Source organism: Pyrus communis, chromosome 1, assembly GCF_963583255.1.
Source record: "Pyrus communis chromosome 1, drPyrComm1.1, whole genome shotgun sequence".
NCBI classification, from domain to species: Eukaryota; Viridiplantae; Streptophyta; class Magnoliopsida; order Rosales; family Rosaceae; genus Pyrus; species Pyrus communis.
The window spans coordinates 41389059-41406442 of record NC_084803.1 but is presented as its reverse complement, the minus strand read 5'-3'; the positions used below and the strand labels follow the sequence as shown (position 1 = coordinate 41406442).

The following is a 17384-nucleotide window of genomic DNA, read 5'->3' as shown; positions in this document are numbered from 1 at the left end:
CTCGACGGAGTCCACAAACAAGCCACAAAATTCAAATTCACATTACTCCTGCTCCTGGTGGCCTGCTCAAGTTGCTGTGAGACAACTGATTGAGCATCTCCGATGGAGAGATGCAAATCTGAGATGTAAAAACACATTTGCATCTCCGGGAGATGCGAATGTGGAACTATGAATGAAGAGACCAACAAAATGAGCACGACGGAGATGGACAGACATGGTATGTACGGTCCCCGTTAGGGGTGGATCAGGTACTACATTGTACCCGTACGATCATATAAAGCACATATAAATTAAGCTAATGAGAACAAAGTATGAAGAGATGAACCTCTTTCTAAATCAGCATTCATGTCTTCATGAGAAAAAACATAAATGAAAAAAAGAAAAATGGTTTCTTGATTCTGACACAAACCCTTGTTTACAGTGCAACCGATTCCGCCTCCTTTTTATCCTCCAAAAGCTTTAGCTCCTTACGCCAACCTTCCAGTTTCGTCAACTTGTCCAACTGTTCTGACTTAACATCTTGCTGATTAGCTTTCTGCTGTTGAGCTTCTGCAAGTCGAATCTGCAAAGGCGAACCATAACGTATGAGAAAACGCACTGCATAGTTTTTCAAATCATGTCAAAATTTTTGCGGATCCTGGACGTTTCTGCACCAAATTGTAGGCTTAAACCGGAGAGAAAACTTAATAATTCACTTTGCAGTACAAGGAGTAATCACCTTACATATAACTGACTATAGCATCTGCTTCTTTTCTTTCAAGTATTTAGTAAATAAATCCATTTTTGTTTTAGAAAAAAACCTTTTGATGTAACGCGTACCCCAAAGTTCTCAATCAAAACCGATATGTATAAGTTTTAACTGAATTTGACATCAAAAGGAGAAAATTATCTTGACAAATCCATGACACGCAAAAAGGATAGGGCTACGTATTCCTAAACTTCCGAACAATTTCCATAGTCATACTGGAGCAAGGAAAACAGATGGTCTTATATCATTTAAAGGCAAGGCTAAAAGGGTTAATAAACTATACCTTCTTTTTAAGAGCTCGAATTTTTTTATCTATATCTTGAGCTGGACCTGCTGGACTCGAATCCTCAGTTGAGTCAGAGGGAGGGGTAACTAAAGAAGGACTAGAAGAAACACCTAGCTCGTTCATCTGAGATGCCAATGACTTGACAGCTTCTGATACATGACCCAAATTTTCAACTTCTTCTTCCTTTGTTTCCCCACTTTCCGAGGTTTTCTCCTTCTCAAGAGCAGCCTGCAGATCACACATTAACAGAAGAAATCAAGCAGCTTGAAAACCGCAATATCAAATTACAGATTAACACTGATTCCAGAAACCTGTAATTTTACACAACAGTAATTACATGAGTTCAGAAGATTAAAAGCATTTCTATATTGAAAACCGTCTCTTGCTAAACTTAAAAGCAAAGCTAAAAGTTCAAAATCACAAATTCCCATATCTGTGCTTTGTATATCTTTTGTGTTCTTAGCAAACAAGAACAAAGACAATTCCTCTTACTTCGTAACTAAGTTATTCCAATACATGGACAAACCTGAACATAAACGTAAAGATGAAAAAGGGATTATTGCCTATTGTTTTCACTCCCTTATAACAGCATTACATCATAATTTCTACCTTGGAAGGCAATATCGTTAGGGCAATACATTGAGTATGTGAGATGGCAATGTATAACATATGACTTTGAGCAGCACAAAGTGGATCTAGAATGGGAGCAATAGATCACGGAGCCACCCCCATCAAATTTTCAAAACTTTTACACCTCAAATATTTAAAGTTTTTGAAAGTTCTGAATTCTTTAGAATGACGAAATAAAATAGTAAAAGAAATCAATTTAAAAAAGGAACCACTTTAACTTTGACCAGTTTTAGCATTCAATTGAACACTGATGTAAGCGCTGAAACAGCTCCTATGAACATAGATTTGAATATGGGTATGGTAAAGCTGGTCTTGAAGTGGATCGGATGGTCTCTAGATCATATCATGCTTTATGTGGGCTGCTGTTGTTGTCTTAAACTGGATGTCCTCATGAGGCACTGAATCCGTTTATACCTATGTATTAGAATGCGGCTTCACATACAATCTTGTCTGTTCCGTGGACTGGTTTGTGCTGAGCTGTTAGCCTGAAGGCAGTAGTAAAAGTGGGAGAGAAACCTTGCAGTCAAATCCAATATTCACAAGAACAAACCAAAGGGATCTATCTTTCTCATTGTTAGCTCTAAAACCCAACTTCACTGCCACTTAAGAAATTGTAAAACCAGTTTAAACAAGATCAGCACCCTATTTTCCTCAAATTCTGTTTTATTCACACCCCAGTGACCCCACATATGCTACAAAGTCTACACTCCTCTCTCTCTCTCGTGGTCGGCACCACTGTAACCCTTACGTCCCTAAAGCTTGCATCAATAACCTAGGTAGTTAATGTTTATATGCTAATGCAACGGAGACCCTTCATCACCAATCATTAGTGAAACAAATAGTAGCACTCCTAACTTGTAGGGATGGGCAAATACCCATTGGTTATGGGTAACCACGGTTATCCGCCCATTTAAATTAAACGGTTACAGTTATGGGTAACCGTTTAGATAAATAAACGGTTATGGGTATAACCGTTTACCCGCGAAATTTAAATGGGCGGTTATGGGTATTAACCGCGGTTATAAACGGGTAACCGTTTACCCATTTATTTTATATATGTAAAATTAACACAAACCATGTTCTCGATCCAAGAATACTTAGCACCCAATAAATTAGCAAGGAATTCATCGGTCCTCCTCTCAATAACACTGCTACAGGAATGATGATTCTCATCATCAAGGAATTCGCCAAATTAATTTAAATTCCTTGCTGGTAACCGTAAAATTGACAGAAATGTCTTCTAAACAATTTTTGTAACCCAATAATACTTAGCAAATATTATATTTACCTTCATTGGTTACAGTTAAAAATATCGTCCATAAACTATTATTTTAATTATTGGAATGGTATAAGGACTTAAAAAATTAAAATACCAAAATGTATGATGAATGTACCTATAACGGTGTTTAATTGTCAAAAAAAAGAAAATTATGACAATTTTTTTTTAATTTTCAAGTTGTTAAAAAACATGTAGACAGGTGAAAAATGAGTAATGGTTAAAAAAAAAAAAAAAAAAAAAAGATAAACGGGTTAAATAGGGTAAATGGGTAAACGGTTATGGTTAAATGGGTATGCGGTTATGGGTATGGTTAACCGTTTATAAACGGTTATGGGTATGGGTATAACCGTTTAGGCAATTATCCAACGGTTAAACGGTTATGCGGGTATGAGCATAAACGGTTATGGGTAAATAACCGCGGTTACCCGCCCGCCGTAACCGTTGCCCATCCCTACTCCTAAGAAATCACATCAATTACATTTTCTATTATATTTCTTGTTTAATTAACCTTTTATAAGCACCAAAAGTATAACTTACAACCATAAAGCTTATGAACAAAAAAAAAAAACAGAAAAAAAAAAAAGAAAAAAAAAGAGAGGGAAATCTATTAAAAACATAAGTAAAAGACTTACCTAATCGTTGGAGTAAAAATACCAGAAAATCCCCCAAGATGTTCAGCTGGTGAAATAGAAAAAGCTCCATTATTTCAAAGCTTCTATTAGGATATTAACATACATGGCCTTCTTTGTTCATCCTTCGCAGAGCTATTAAGATAGCTTGGCAGAAGAAAGAAGTATGCAATTCAAAATTGTTTACCTATACATGTTGATTTCACAAGAGTGAAGAAACAAAAATTTGCCCCACAAGTGCCGAATGAAAGAAACTGCAGCATGTGCGAGTCTCCTTTACACAGCTATACAAACACCAACTAAGAACCAGATCTAACTTTAAGATCATTCTCAAATTATAGAAAATGACACACGGGGAGGTGCATAGGTGCCCTGATTTGCATTCCAAGGGGAAGAGCACAGATACACCTCGACAACGCCGTATAAAAAGATTTAAACCCTCTAAAGTCTTCTTTTATAGAGTTTGAACAGTGGACAACGTCATCTTACGAAGTGTCCTGTTTCTGATGACGTGCTACTTATAAGACTAACCTAAGAGAGCATCCATTCATCCATACAGCATTACACTTCAGATGCTTAGCCTTGGTTTTTGTCATAGCCAGACATTGAGTATACTGTATATCGCTAAGAAATGTCAAGAGAACAAAATGTTGTGCCTTTGCTTTCATTTGACACCTATTTAGGGGAGAAAGAATAATCAAATATTAAAAGGCTTTTAGTCAGCTAGGGATGCATCGAAGGGAGAGTCTTATATTTTTTCCTTATTACCATCTTGTGTTGATGTTTTCAGCTCACGCTGGTGCAAATATCATTTGTTATCTTGATGAACCATGTGGTCCACGATCAGATAAAGCCGTTTTGTTTGTGATTCTAGCTCCCAAGTGACTCAAATTTCTGGCTTTTGGGCAAACATGACGGCTAAACTACACCATCAAATCGCCCCTCATGAGTAGGTTCCCGAACTTTGCACTTGAAAACCAAAGCGCATAGGAATTTCGCTAAAATCTACTCTACAAATTCCATATGGCAACAAACAATGATCAACAAAGGAAAAAAGAAATGAAGACAAACCTGTATCCGCTTCTCTTTTTTTCTTTCGTTCCTCTTTACAGACTTAGTCTTGGGTTTCGTTGTATCAACGGAAGTATCATCATAACCCGGAGGTCCAGCCGCTGAGGCCATCTCCTTTTTCCACTGCATTACAAAAGTAAAAATCCCAGTCTGAGCTTCCATTCACTAAATTCAAACAACTAACTTGTAACCTTCCCAATTTCCACAAACAATCAAACCGAGACGAAAAAAAACACGGGTTTATCAAAAGATTCAAACTTTTTCACTTTTCTTTTGATTTCTAATCACCAAACATTCCAACTGACAGTTTTGTCGGCAAAAGGCAAAAGGGTACAAAGAGAGAAAATGATAACATACCAAAGCACCTTTGGATTGGTAAATGGCGACTTCCTCTTGGGGGACATATCCAGCCCGAATGCGGATTGGTTTACGGAGCGTACCGTCGGGTCGTCGGGTTGGCCCCAGAAGCCTCTCCCCTTCTTTTAGGGTTTTGCCAAGCTCCGCCAATTGCTTAAGCGGCGGATCTCCTCCTTCTCCTCCGCTTCCATTGTTACTGCTCGCCATGGCTGATTGATCACCAAATCAACTTTGTACTCCTAGAGAGACAGAGAGAGAGAGAGAAATAGCTGGTACTTTCGCTTAGTTGGCTACTTCGCTGGTTTCTTTAGTTCCAACATCCAACGAAGCAAAAGTAGAGATGTCCACCAGGGCGAATCAATAGGAACATCCGGCCCCTTTCCCGTTGGGTAAAAGCATTTTCCATTTAATCCTTAGGGTTTCGGCGTGTAATTGACAGGGTGGTGATTAAAAATAGAAAAATGACGGTTAAAGGTGAGAGTTTTTTTATGAATTTTTTGCCACTCCTATTTTTAAGATAATATTTTATAATATCAGCACAGAAATTGACGTTAAATTGTTAGTTTGTAGAGAGGACATGAAGAATCTCATTTTTCAAAGAGTCCACTTGACAATTCTCTTAAAAATATTTTCACAAAAAGAGTGTAGTTTTACTCAGCATCTCCAAAGAGAACGTCAAATTCAAAACATCAAATTTCATTTTGATAGCTAACTTGGTAACAGAGTCGGCCCTGAGATTTCAGAGACCATGTGCGAAAGTGAATTGGAGGCCCAAAAAAGTACTAAGAATTAAAAAAAAAAATTTTTAATTTTTTTGTTCAAAATAATAATTTTAGTTTTCAATTGAGCTTCTATAAATTCTAATACTACAAACAAATTTAACAAATCAACAAGTGGAAAGGTGGCGTATTGTTTTCCCTTAACTATTTAGAGGATCAGGGTTCAAATTTTCATGTTATTGTGTGAAATTTTTATATTATTTTGTGGAAACTTATGCATTTAATAAAAATATAAACTGAAAAAATGATGGAGATGAGTTTTGAACCATTCCCTTAGGATGATGTAAAGAAGCAATAATTCCACTTGTGCTAAGACTTAAGTTTGTAATATTCTACACTTACTACTATATATACATATATGCATGCAAAATTGAAAAATCAGTGCCCTTCTGAGATGGGGGCCCTGTGCGGTAGCACCACTTGCACCCATCAGTGCCAGCCCTGCTTGGTAATTTAACATATTATCAATATTTTCCTTTCATTCAATATGCCAAAATTTATTGCTCCATTTATGTTTTTTTTAAACAAAAATAATAAAAGATTAGAGGTGAAATTTTTTGTCAAATTACCATACCAACCGAATTACCAACAGTATCATTACAAAGTTGTGCCAAAATTTTCGTACCATTAGTAATGATGCGGTATTTGTACCATACCATACATTTTTTTGTACGGTAATGGTATTCAAAACCATTACCAGTGGTATACCATATCATACCACTACTATTAATATTATATCATTTATTTATTCATTTATATATAATTAGGTATTATTAATATTATATATGCACTTTATATTTTTTTTCCTAGTCATTTATTCAATCATCTTACCCTTTAACCTCTACTTTCCCAATAAAAAAACCTAAGCCTTATTGCGCTGCGACTTTTCATCTTTTCACTCATCTAGCCACCAACTTCATCTTTGTTGCTCCAGTTCCGGCAACTCTCTCTCCGGAGTCCATATCATATTCTCCTTCATCAAATTGGGATGTCTTTCCCCTGGGTTTGTCTATCAAGTTAATTTTTTTTACAATTTTAAAGAATGTAGAGATGGAATTTATGAATCTTTGGACTACTTTTTTTAGGGATATTGGGTTCTTTCAGTAATTTTTCCATCTATTTACTTCTTATTTCTTAAATGAATCTCTATAAAATTCTCATAATTAAATAAAAAAGTTTTAGATACCCAAGGGAAGTGACCAAAACACGTTTGGGCCTTGAATTGGGTTGGAAAAAAAAATCAAATTTTGGCCCAAAACAAATGAGTAATTACCATTACCATACCATGCCAACCGAACTATTTGGCATGCCGAAATTCGGAATACGGAAAGTATGACACGGTAATGGTAATAGATGTTGTCATACCAAAATTTTGGTATGTAATTGGTACATGGGTTTTAGTACGGTAATCGTACCAATACCATCGCTATAAAAGATGGGTTGTTGGTTTAAAAATAATAAAATAATAGTTAAATATGATATCATTTAAAGTAAAGTAAGTGGAATGGCTTTGGAAATAACAAAAACCAAATTTGAAGGCAATAGTACGTCATTTGTTTCCGTTATATATACTAGCATATGGGCACACACATAGGGTGTGAGAAATTTTTTTATTTTTGTTTTTGAAATATAATGAGAGAGGAAGAGAGTGATAGATAATGTGGGAGTGAATTTTTTTTTTAATTAGAAATATGTTAGGATTACATGTATGTGAGGTTTTGAAAAAAAAAACAGCAAAATTTGGTTATGTGAAGTTACATTTCTGCCTCATATTTCTTATTCATGTTCTGTTTTAATTAGAAGATTAAATTGGTAATTTCATAGATTTTGGTTGATAATGAGTGTTTTATTAATTAATAGAGATTATATAGTGACATTTTTACATCTCCTCTGGAGATAGTCTAAAACGGCACCAACTTTTTTTTTTGTTGAACAAATGATATTATTTACATTAAGGGAAGATGATGAGTTTAGTCTCACAATAGGTTAGTAATAATATGGTTCAAATTTATTTTTAATAAGAATCGAACATAAGATATCTCACTTATAATTTTTTAAGTTAAGAGGAATCACTAGTTTAAGTGGCAGTTACTGTTAAACTTTTAAATATTAATTATCATTAAATTAGATCAAATTAGTTTAAGAATCAAAGGGTGCGTTTACCAATTGGAGCCAAACAGAGTCCCGCAAATTCCCCGCCCATCAGATCGGAGCCAAATGGAGGTGATGATGGCGCTTCAGGTGATTAGCAGCTGGTAGTGCTACTGGTGATTAGCAGCTGATTGGGTCCCAATTCGGAGGGATAGGGCTGCGTACAGTTTAGGAGGAAGAGCAGGTGATACAGCGGGTCTCATCCTCGTCGTTGTTGTAGTTTGGGTGGCGGCCCTGGCGGATCAGGTGGTGGTGTGGCTGGGGTCTATGGCCATGGTGATCTCTCCGGGCAGTGGGTGTGGGTGTTCTTTGACTGTCAGTTGATTGAATTGATTGGCGTTCCTTGATCTCTATTGGGTTGCAGGCCAAGTGTTTGCTTTTTGTCCCAAAAGAAAGAAAGAAATAGAGAAAATGGACAAGACCTCCAAAAAGAAGGGTAATTTTAGAAAGGGCAAGGATGAAAAGCTGATTGTTGAATCTGATGGTTGGTGGTGGTTGATCCACAGGGGAATCACAGCTTCCTTCTTGTCCATTGCATTGTTCTCCTTGTTGGTTCGAGCCGCGGTCTCGCTGCATCCTTACTCTGGTGCTGGAAATCCTCCCAAGTTTGGGGACTTTGAAGCACAGAGGCATTGGATGGAGATCACTATCAATCTGCCAATCAACCAATGGTATCGAAACAGTACTGTCAATGATCTCGGATACTGGGGTCTTGACTACCCTCCTCTCACTGCCTATCAGAGTTATGTTCATGGCCTTTTCCTCAGACATTTCAGTCCTGAGTCAGTTGCGCTTTTCGCTTCCCGTGGCCATGAGTCCTATTTGGGAAAACTACTCATGAGGTGGACGGTGTTGTCATCTGATGCCTTGGTGTTCTTTCCTGCTGTTTTATACTTTGTTCTTGTTTACTATGCTGGTCAAAATCCAAGTCGCCAAAGGAGTGACATAGCGTGGCATATCGCAATTATTTTACTTAATCCTTGTCTCATCCTAATTGATCATGGTCACTTCCAGGTTACATTTGATTTTTCTATTGCATTCTGAACATTTTTGTTGGCGTCCATGCAATATTTGTAGTTCTTACTCGGAACTGTTTAGATTTACAATCTTTTTCTTTTTGGTTTTTGTTCAGTATAATTGCATCAGCTTGGGTCTGACTGTGGGAGCTATTGCCTCTGTTCTTTCGGATAAAGATCTTGTAGCCTGTGTCCTATACAGTCTTGCTCTCAACCACAAACAGGTATCTTGTGATTCGGTTTTAAACGTGCCTCATGGTTGTTTAAGTTTCATTCTTTATTCTTGGTGACATTTATATTTCCTCCCTTAACTGTGGCATGAAAACTAAACTGTTGTATCGAAATTGTCAAGAGACATTTTTAATTTTACCTCAAAAGTAATTGGAGAAAGTTAGCGTATAATATTGGCAAATGGATTTCTGAAAATGAACACATAAGTGGCTGGCTCTTGCATATTAATGTGAGAATTAATGCACTGTCTTTTTTCGCTAATCAAAATACGGGTGGTAGGTAACTTGATCTGATGAAAGAGCGACTATGGTGGTTACCATGAATCACACGATGACGTGATCTACTGGACCACTGGTAGTTACTTTTTGTCATAATCATCTTGTTCTTATTAGATGATTTGGAACTTTGCCTGCAGTTGTCACAAATCACAACATTGATTTCTCATTCTTTGTTTTAAATGGAAACCTAAGGCCTGAGGAGGGTGGATGGTGAGAGCCCAATTCTCATCATAGAGGCACGCTATCAGTAGAGCTCCCCTAGGACCCCCCACCACAACCTTGTATACCATAAAAATATTGAAATGATTTCATGATTCAAGTTCAGAATATGTTGGAATAACAAATGAATTGTCCATTTTGGAAACTCACTCAGTCTCATTACAATAAATATGAGTGGAACCCACTTTTTTACCAAAATTGATTCTACAGGAGAGAATAATACCCATTTGCTGAACGTAATATGTTTTCTGCAGATGAGTGCGTATTTTGCTCCTGCATTTTTCAGTCATCTCCTGGGTAAATGCCTAAAGCGCCGGTATCCTGTTCTAGAAGTGTTAAAACTTGGCCTTGTGGTCCTGGGAACGTTTGTTGTTGTATGGTGGCCATATGTTCATTCAACGGAAGCCTTTTTTGGGGTAAGCACTAGTTAATTTTGTCAGTTTGTGAATTTTCAGCCTCAGGTTGTTTCTTTTAATAAAAATCTTTAACTTAAACTCAATCTTCTCTGTGGTTCTACTTCCGAGATCTACAAAACCATGGCAAAGTTATGCTGTGTGCTTTAGCTCATGCCCAAACTACAAATATATACACTGGTTCAGATTTTGCTTCAGAATGTTTTTAGCCAACTAAAAGAATGCAGTTATGTGGATCATGTCTCAAGCATTGAAACTCATGACTCACTTGTATATGGTGCTGGATTTTACACAGTTACGTGGATCATAAGTCACAGGCATTGAAACACTTTACTCATTTTTAAGTTTCCCCAATGTAGATGTCAAATTATTGATGGCACTGTCATGTGGGTTTAATTTAAAACCGACAACAAGGTCAACTTAGAGAATCATTGAAGATGTTAGACATAACAAATATTAGTTAACAGTTAATGACACTTGATTTATGTGTTTATTTCTTATTCTTATGAAGAAAGAAAATTTAATAGGATACGGGTATTTAGAAAGTAAAGAAGATATATATATATATATATATATATATATATTGTAAAAAGAATCAAGATATGCTTGGTTTCTCTTGTTTACAACACACAACAGGTGTTCGTTTCCTTATTCGTTTTGGTCAATTGCGCAGGTTCTCTCTCGTCTTGCTCCTTTTGAGAGAGGGATATTTGAGGATTATGTGGCTAACTTCTGGTGCACCACTTCGGTTCTTGTAAAATGGAAGAGATTATTTCCAACACAGTCCCTGAAGCTCATCAGCTTGGGTGCAACTGTTTCTACTTTCCTGCCTTCAATGATTCAGCAGATATGGGCTCCGAGCAAGCCGGGTTTCCTTTATGGGTTGCTGAATAGTGCTTTCTCGTTTTATCTCTTCTCATTCCAAGGTTAGTGAAGTTTTCCCATCATCTCAACTTCTGTTCATGATTTCACGATACTATGGTGCATAATACTTCTTGTTCTTAACTTCCAGTGCACGAGAAGTCTATTTTACTACCTCTCCTGCCAGCAAGTCTTTTGGCAATGGAAGAACCATTTCTTTTTACCTGGATGACACTTTACGCCTTGTTCTCAATGTTCCCTCTTCTACACCGTGACAAACTGGTTCTACCCTATCTTGCACTATCTGCTCTCTTTGTCCTTTTAAACCATGTGCCGAATGGAAGACGGACCACAAGGGACACAAGCGCCTTGAGATCATTTGTGATCGCAGTCTCTGTCTTGTGCTCAGTCGTTCTTCATGTTGTTTATTTAAGCATGCATCCCCCCGCCCGGTATCCTTTCCTTTTTGAAGCTTTGATAATGCTCGTTTGCTTCTCGCAGTTCGTCTTTCTTACTGTTTACACCAATGCAAAACAATGGATGTTGCTTAAACACTCCGACTTGGTGGATAAAGAAAAGAAGCTCCTTTGAAACCTCTGTATTCAGGCAGCAAGTTTTGTGAAAGCACTTGATTCGTAGCATCAGAGGCCCCCCGAGATTGAATGCGACTGTTTGTACTTTTCGTAACCCGCATTCTCTAAAGCTTACGACGAGCAAAATTCAACTTAATTTGACTGTTGGATTTTTACAGATTGATTCATTTGGATTCCGGCCGGAACAAACAGCTTCGATCCTTCGTCTTGAAGAATGCTATGACATGAAATTTGTATTCCGGCCAAATTCAACTTGCATTTTTGTTTGTAGACGTGTAATCTTTACAAATTGGTTCATTTGGATTCCGGCCGAAACAAACAGCTTCAAATATGCAATTACTGGTCTAATGTCCGTGCCTTGCCCAATTAAAAATTGAGTTTTCAAATTTAAAACACCCCATGTAAGTTCATCCACCGAACTAAAAATTCGTGAGCATTGGTTCCTCAACTTGTATTACCGAGCCAATGGTTCTTTTGACCAAGTTGGTTAAAACTTCCATCTGTTTTTGCCCGTTTAAACACTTATTTTGGATAGATTTTCTAACGCAGTTAGCAAAAAGGACTGTTGCTCCATATTATAACAAATTCACGACCAATACTGGGATTTTAGTTGAGGGACCAAAGCTCTAGGTGGGACAAGGTCCGGTGACCATTTCTCTAATTTTCTCTAATTTTAAATTGTGTGAAAAGACAAAAGAGGACATTAGTTGAAACACCACCTCCTTCGCCCTCCCCATCCTCCCGGAAACTGCCTCAGGCCTGGGCTTTGGCCTGTCGTCCTCCCCAACTCCACCTTGCCGCCAATGCCCTCGCCAAGCAATACTCGGCCTCCTCGCAAACACCGTTGTCTCGTTCGTCGCCTCGTTCACCGTCGGGTTCGACATGAATCAAAACCCAGAATTCAACGACCCATGTAGAAATCATATCAGAAGCAACCTCAACAATATGGAAATACATCCTTTAGAGCAAAAATACAAAACATGATACATGTCACAACCAATCAAGATTACAATTGCTTAACGTGCTTTTCACAATACACAACTTTTTCTTTCTTTTCACGATTCCATCTACTCTTGTAAAACTTTGTTGACAACCTAAGGTTTTTACATACACAACCAAATGAAATTAGCTTTCAGAACAAGGGAAAGAAACCTGGATCCTTTTGACTCGACCGAGTTGAAAGTAGCAAAAATTGTACACCACCTGTTTGCATGCCAAGTTGAAGGGGCCAACGGGACATTACTTAAGTTAGTTGAGGGGCAAGTCGGCCTCCATGACCTTGAACGAAGCGAAAGGTTAAAAATGGGGTTCCTGTTGAATGATCATTCCCTTTTGTCTTCTTCTGTATCATCTTCATCAAAATCTTCAGCACTTTCAATCCTCTCTTGCTTGGTTAAGCTGATATCACCCTCTGGCTTGCCCCTCGTAAGAGCTTGAGATTCTTCATCGTCAGATTCTTCTCCCACTTCATCTGAGTAAGCATACCTATGGACATTTGGCAGTACAAGTCAGCTCAGTCAGGAAAAAGGGAATCCTAAGAATTATAACAAGCGATAATGTTAGTTACAGATGAGTCCCTTAAGTCAAAAATGAGGGAAACATTCCATCAATGGCATTAAAAATTAAAGAATAATGTGGGATATTGCTCCATAAAACCCAAGTAATGTGGCATCCTTTACTCTTTTACATCATCACCATACTTCCTCTCCACCACTTTCTCGAGAGACTAGATCTCTCAACTGCACACCTCCAAAGACATTTCCCATATAGAGCCCTACCAAAAGTACTGATCGTTCAGAATATGGTGATTCTGATTGAATATGGAAGTACCGAATATTGAGCCCACTTTAGTCAACCACCATCGGAGACTTTTCCATTTTGAAAATTTCAATAACCAAGAAAAGAATAAAACATCATTATATCAACTACATAAGATTAGAAAGATATAACGCACCGTTGAGAACTCTGGGATGGAGCCCAAAGATAGCAGATAACACACAGCAATGCAAATGCAAGAATATCCCAGAAAGCAGTGATGACCCAAGCACTTTGCCACTTCTCATTGAATGGATCTGTTGCTTTAAAGTACACCTGCAAGTACAAGCTTATCAAATGTATAGTAGATCTTCAAACCCAAGAAAAATATAAAAAATTGAAAGGACACAAGCATACAAAGAACCGAAGTTCAAAACAAAACAAAAAAAGGCGATAAATTCTAATAAAGTAGCTTTAGTTGTATTTATTCTCTTGTAACTGAACCCTTAAATATACTGATTCTTGGTGCAACAATCCCAACACGACTTAATAGTGCACAACCAACCTAATTTTCGATCACTTTAAGGTAATTAACTATAAAGAAACACAACTTAGTAGAGCAAACCGTATGCATAATATCAGTTCAGTTACTCAGTATCTAGAAGTTACACAAAAAGAGTATCATTTAGTCTGTCTGCCAGCAAAATATACTAGTCTGCTAATCATAATGCCTTCCTTACATTAAGCAGACAAAAGGCAATGATACTTTTTCTACTGCAAGATTTCTAGTGTAACTCAGTAACCTCATAATCTCTTTATGCTATTTGTTCAATAAACTGTGGTTCTGTTTATCACAAGTACAGTGCAGGATACATGTGTTGTTACTACACATAAGCAGCAATGTAAAGCACCACCAGTCCAAAATAATACAGGACAACATATGAAAACTCTTCGGGCCTGGGATTCAAAACCAATAGTAAAATCAAGCCTGAGTGTGGCTGTAACACAATATAGCAAATTCTACACCATTAAAGGCTGAAATTCTACAACTGCACAGTACGATCATCAAACTGAAAACGGCACAGGTAGGGTTGTGATCTTCCCAAAGGAATTAAATCTTTTTAAGTTTTAACACCAATGGCTCTTACTCTATGACCAGGGGGGATCTCAGCGCATAATCAGAAGCCACGAAGGAATAGTGCTGAGTACATAATCATATGCAATCCTATTTAATTTCATAAGGTGAATTGCTAGGATTCCAATTTGGCTTCAATTGAAACCTTGATAAGAGTATATTATTAGACAAAACACACTCAGAATCCTCAGTGTTTGCTGTGCAGGTTGAAGATATGAAACATTTGTATACTGTCCAATAAAACCATACCTCATACACTATCCATGCAACTGAGGCAATGACTGCGACTGCTAATGCATTTGAGAACTTCCTATACATATCCAGTTTGACAGAGCTTCTCTTTGCCTGAGAAGAACATATAGTTTAACATTTAAAAATGCCATGTTATGGAGAGAATAAAATAATGAGATCAAGAAACAACACTGCCGTTGTAACTTAAATAGAGGAATTTAAATTATTATACCTGTAGCTGCTCTAGTGTTTTAGAGAGAGAGGTAAAAATCCATAATATCAAAAATGCGTCCAAGAAAGCATCAGGAAGAACTAGAAATAATCTTGCTCTCCCAGATACATCATTGATTGTCCCCACATACTCTGTAATATTAAGCAACTCTGTGGCCAGAAAAAATGTTATTCCAAGGAGAATCACCTTTGAGGTAAGACCCCCAAGAGTGGGCCGCACCACACCATAACCCATGGAAACAATGAGGATAAGAAGACGGGAAACTGTTTTTCTCACAGCTCCAACCGTCACAACCAATGTTGTAACAACAATTGGCCTCATCCCTGTACTATTAAAATTATCATAATCACAATACCAAAGAATCATCTCAAACAACCCAAGAGCAATAACAGCTGTGATGCAGTGCTGAAGTTGCAGAATATCCTTCCAAAACCTCACATACTGAGTGAACCAAATTATTCCAAGCAACACATAAGCAAGTGACATAAACACATAAAACTTCATTAGTGGAGCCATTCGACCCGGTAGGTAACCATCAGGATTTTTCCACAAAGTCTTCCCGCTCATAGTTACTCCCTTCAGTTTTGGATCACATGCTACAAAAAACAAGTTATACATCCCAGTTTTTGGGATTAAAATCTCTTGATAATCCATGTTTGTGTGCAGGAAGTTCCCACTGAACTGTACATTTAAAACAATAGGCCATTTATTATCTGTTGCAGAAGGTCTCCTAATGACTTCACCTTGCTTACAACCTTCCATCTTAGCGAGATCAGGAGAGCAACATATATCCCTTTGTCCACCATAAGCAGAACCACCAATATTATTACGATCAGCTGCCTCAAATATTATAACTTGTATCAACCCAGTACTATGCTCCATGTCTGAAAGCTTCTTAGCAGCATCCTTGCTCCTCCAGAAGGTGATTTTCTCAAATCTGTTCCATTCGGAAATGTCAGAAACAAATGTGATAAAATATTTATTTAGTGAGGAGAGGCAGGAATGAAGGAGCAACGTGCACATACAACATGAGTATGTTGCTATCAAGTATCAAGTAAATCGTACCATGCAAATGTAACGGACTATGAGTTCAGTCACACTGTCTGCACAATATTATGAAAGCGGTGTCCCTAAGACTTAATCAGATACAAGAATGATTATGAACTTGGTGAATGGAGATGTGAGGACCCTCTGAGACTTAGAAATGATACTTACAATAAATAAAACTAGAAGATCTACTTGAGCTTCTTCAAGAAACTTTTGTGAATTTAGTTTGCACACTGTACTATTCACGAAACAATTTCGAGAAATCCTTTTTTTCTCCTTCCTGTTCATGGATTCTACAGGATCATAGTTCCACCGTATTTCGACTCATCATCTATTAATTTGCATCGAAAATGTAGTTGGACGCTTCTAACTAAAACTCAATTTTATACTAAACCCTTCATCATTGAGATATTACTATGTTTGTACTTAATTTCCCCACTTCTGGTCCATCCCACATTCAGATAAATTCAATAAATCTTTTACCTTTTCAACATACAACACATTTTCTTGGCTACCCAATTAAAAAAAGAAATCCCCAAATCGATCACCCACTTCAAAATTCAAAAATCTAAAATCTTGCAAAAACCCAAATGTTCAATATTCAAAAAACCCAAAAATTGAATGAAGCAATTGTACACAGATGGCAGATCTAGCAATAAGCTGAAAGAGATGCAAACGCGAAAGCATTACCGAATGTAAGAAGGGGCAGAGAGAGTGGCGGCGATGCCTTCGCTGCCGCCGGGTAGAAGGTAAGCATTGCCGACTTCTCTGAAGGTTTGGTTGTCGTAGATGTGGATCGAGGCGTTTGTGGGATTTGGAAGGAATGACAGTAGGAGAAGCAGAGAGAGCTTCATGAAAATGCCATGGAGAATGCCGTTGCTTCTTCTTCTTCTTCTCGCCGCTCGAATCTGGGTTGTGAAATCCATACTCTTCGGAGATTGGACTTGTGGAGCTCTGGTGCTTGAGGTTAGAGAGAGAGAGACAGAGAGAGAGGGGAGAGAGAAAGGAGAGTTGGTGAAGTGTGAAGTGTGAAGGGTGAGTGAGACCGAAGCAATGCGTCGATGATGATGTCGGTGAGGCTGGAGGTGGATTAACGCGCCATATTGGCAAATAGCCCCGGAATCGACGGCTTACCTGAATTTTATTTTTCTGAACTACTTTAATGTCTTAAATAAACTTAAAATTTAAAGCATCTTTAAAGAAAATATAATGAAATATGACTGTGCATATTTGATATCAATTTTTTTTTAAATAGAAGAGTTATTTGCTGACTGGGTTTGAAAGCTTAATGATCTCTTATTTCACTAACATCTTAACCAATAAAAATTTTATTTCAACATTTTTTTTAATAATTACAACCATTTAAAGTTTTATTTAAATAATAAAATAATATTTAACAGTTTAGTTGGAGAAATATAAAATTTAACATAAAATTTCAGATTA

General features: G+C 37.4%; 3 protein-coding genes across 3 annotated transcripts; 1 reads left to right on the top strand and 2 right to left on the bottom strand.

Annotated features, from left to right (window-relative positions):
- Positions 1-276: 276 nt before the first annotated feature.
- On the bottom strand, positions 277-5423 carry LOC137715906 (partner of Y14 and mago-like). The gene is made up of 4 exons (XM_068455270.1): positions 5001-5423; positions 4644-4766; positions 1032-1262; positions 277-562 (listed from the first exon to the last, which is right to left on the bottom strand). The coding sequence occupies exons 1-4, from the start codon at positions 5205-5207 to the stop codon at positions 416-418; spliced, it is 708 nt and encodes a 235-aa protein (XP_068311371.1). The 5' UTR covers positions 5208-5423; the 3' UTR covers positions 277-415.
- Positions 5424-7918: 2495 nt separating this feature from the next.
- On the top strand, positions 7919-11932 carry LOC137743106 (probable dolichyl pyrophosphate Man9GlcNAc2 alpha-1,3-glucosyltransferase). Its single transcript, XM_068483013.1, has 5 exons — positions 7919-8944; positions 9063-9170; positions 9929-10090; positions 10761-11013; positions 11100-11932. Exons 1-5 carry the CDS (start codon positions 8342-8344, stop codon positions 11537-11539), a joined length of 1566 nt encoding a protein of 521 aa, XP_068339114.1. The 5' UTR covers positions 7919-8341; the 3' UTR covers positions 11540-11932.
- A 534-nt stretch (positions 11933-12466) lies between these two features.
- Positions 12467-17023, bottom strand: LOC137740287 (uncharacterized). Its single transcript, XM_068480148.1, has 5 exons — positions 16632-17023; positions 14895-15831; positions 14681-14776; positions 13496-13632; positions 12467-13026 (listed from the first exon to the last, which is right to left on the bottom strand). Exons 1-5 carry the CDS (start codon positions 16865-16867, stop codon positions 12864-12866), a joined length of 1569 nt encoding a protein of 522 aa, XP_068336249.1. The 5' UTR covers positions 16868-17023; the 3' UTR covers positions 12467-12863.
- Between the last annotated feature and the right edge of the window lie 361 nt (positions 17024-17384).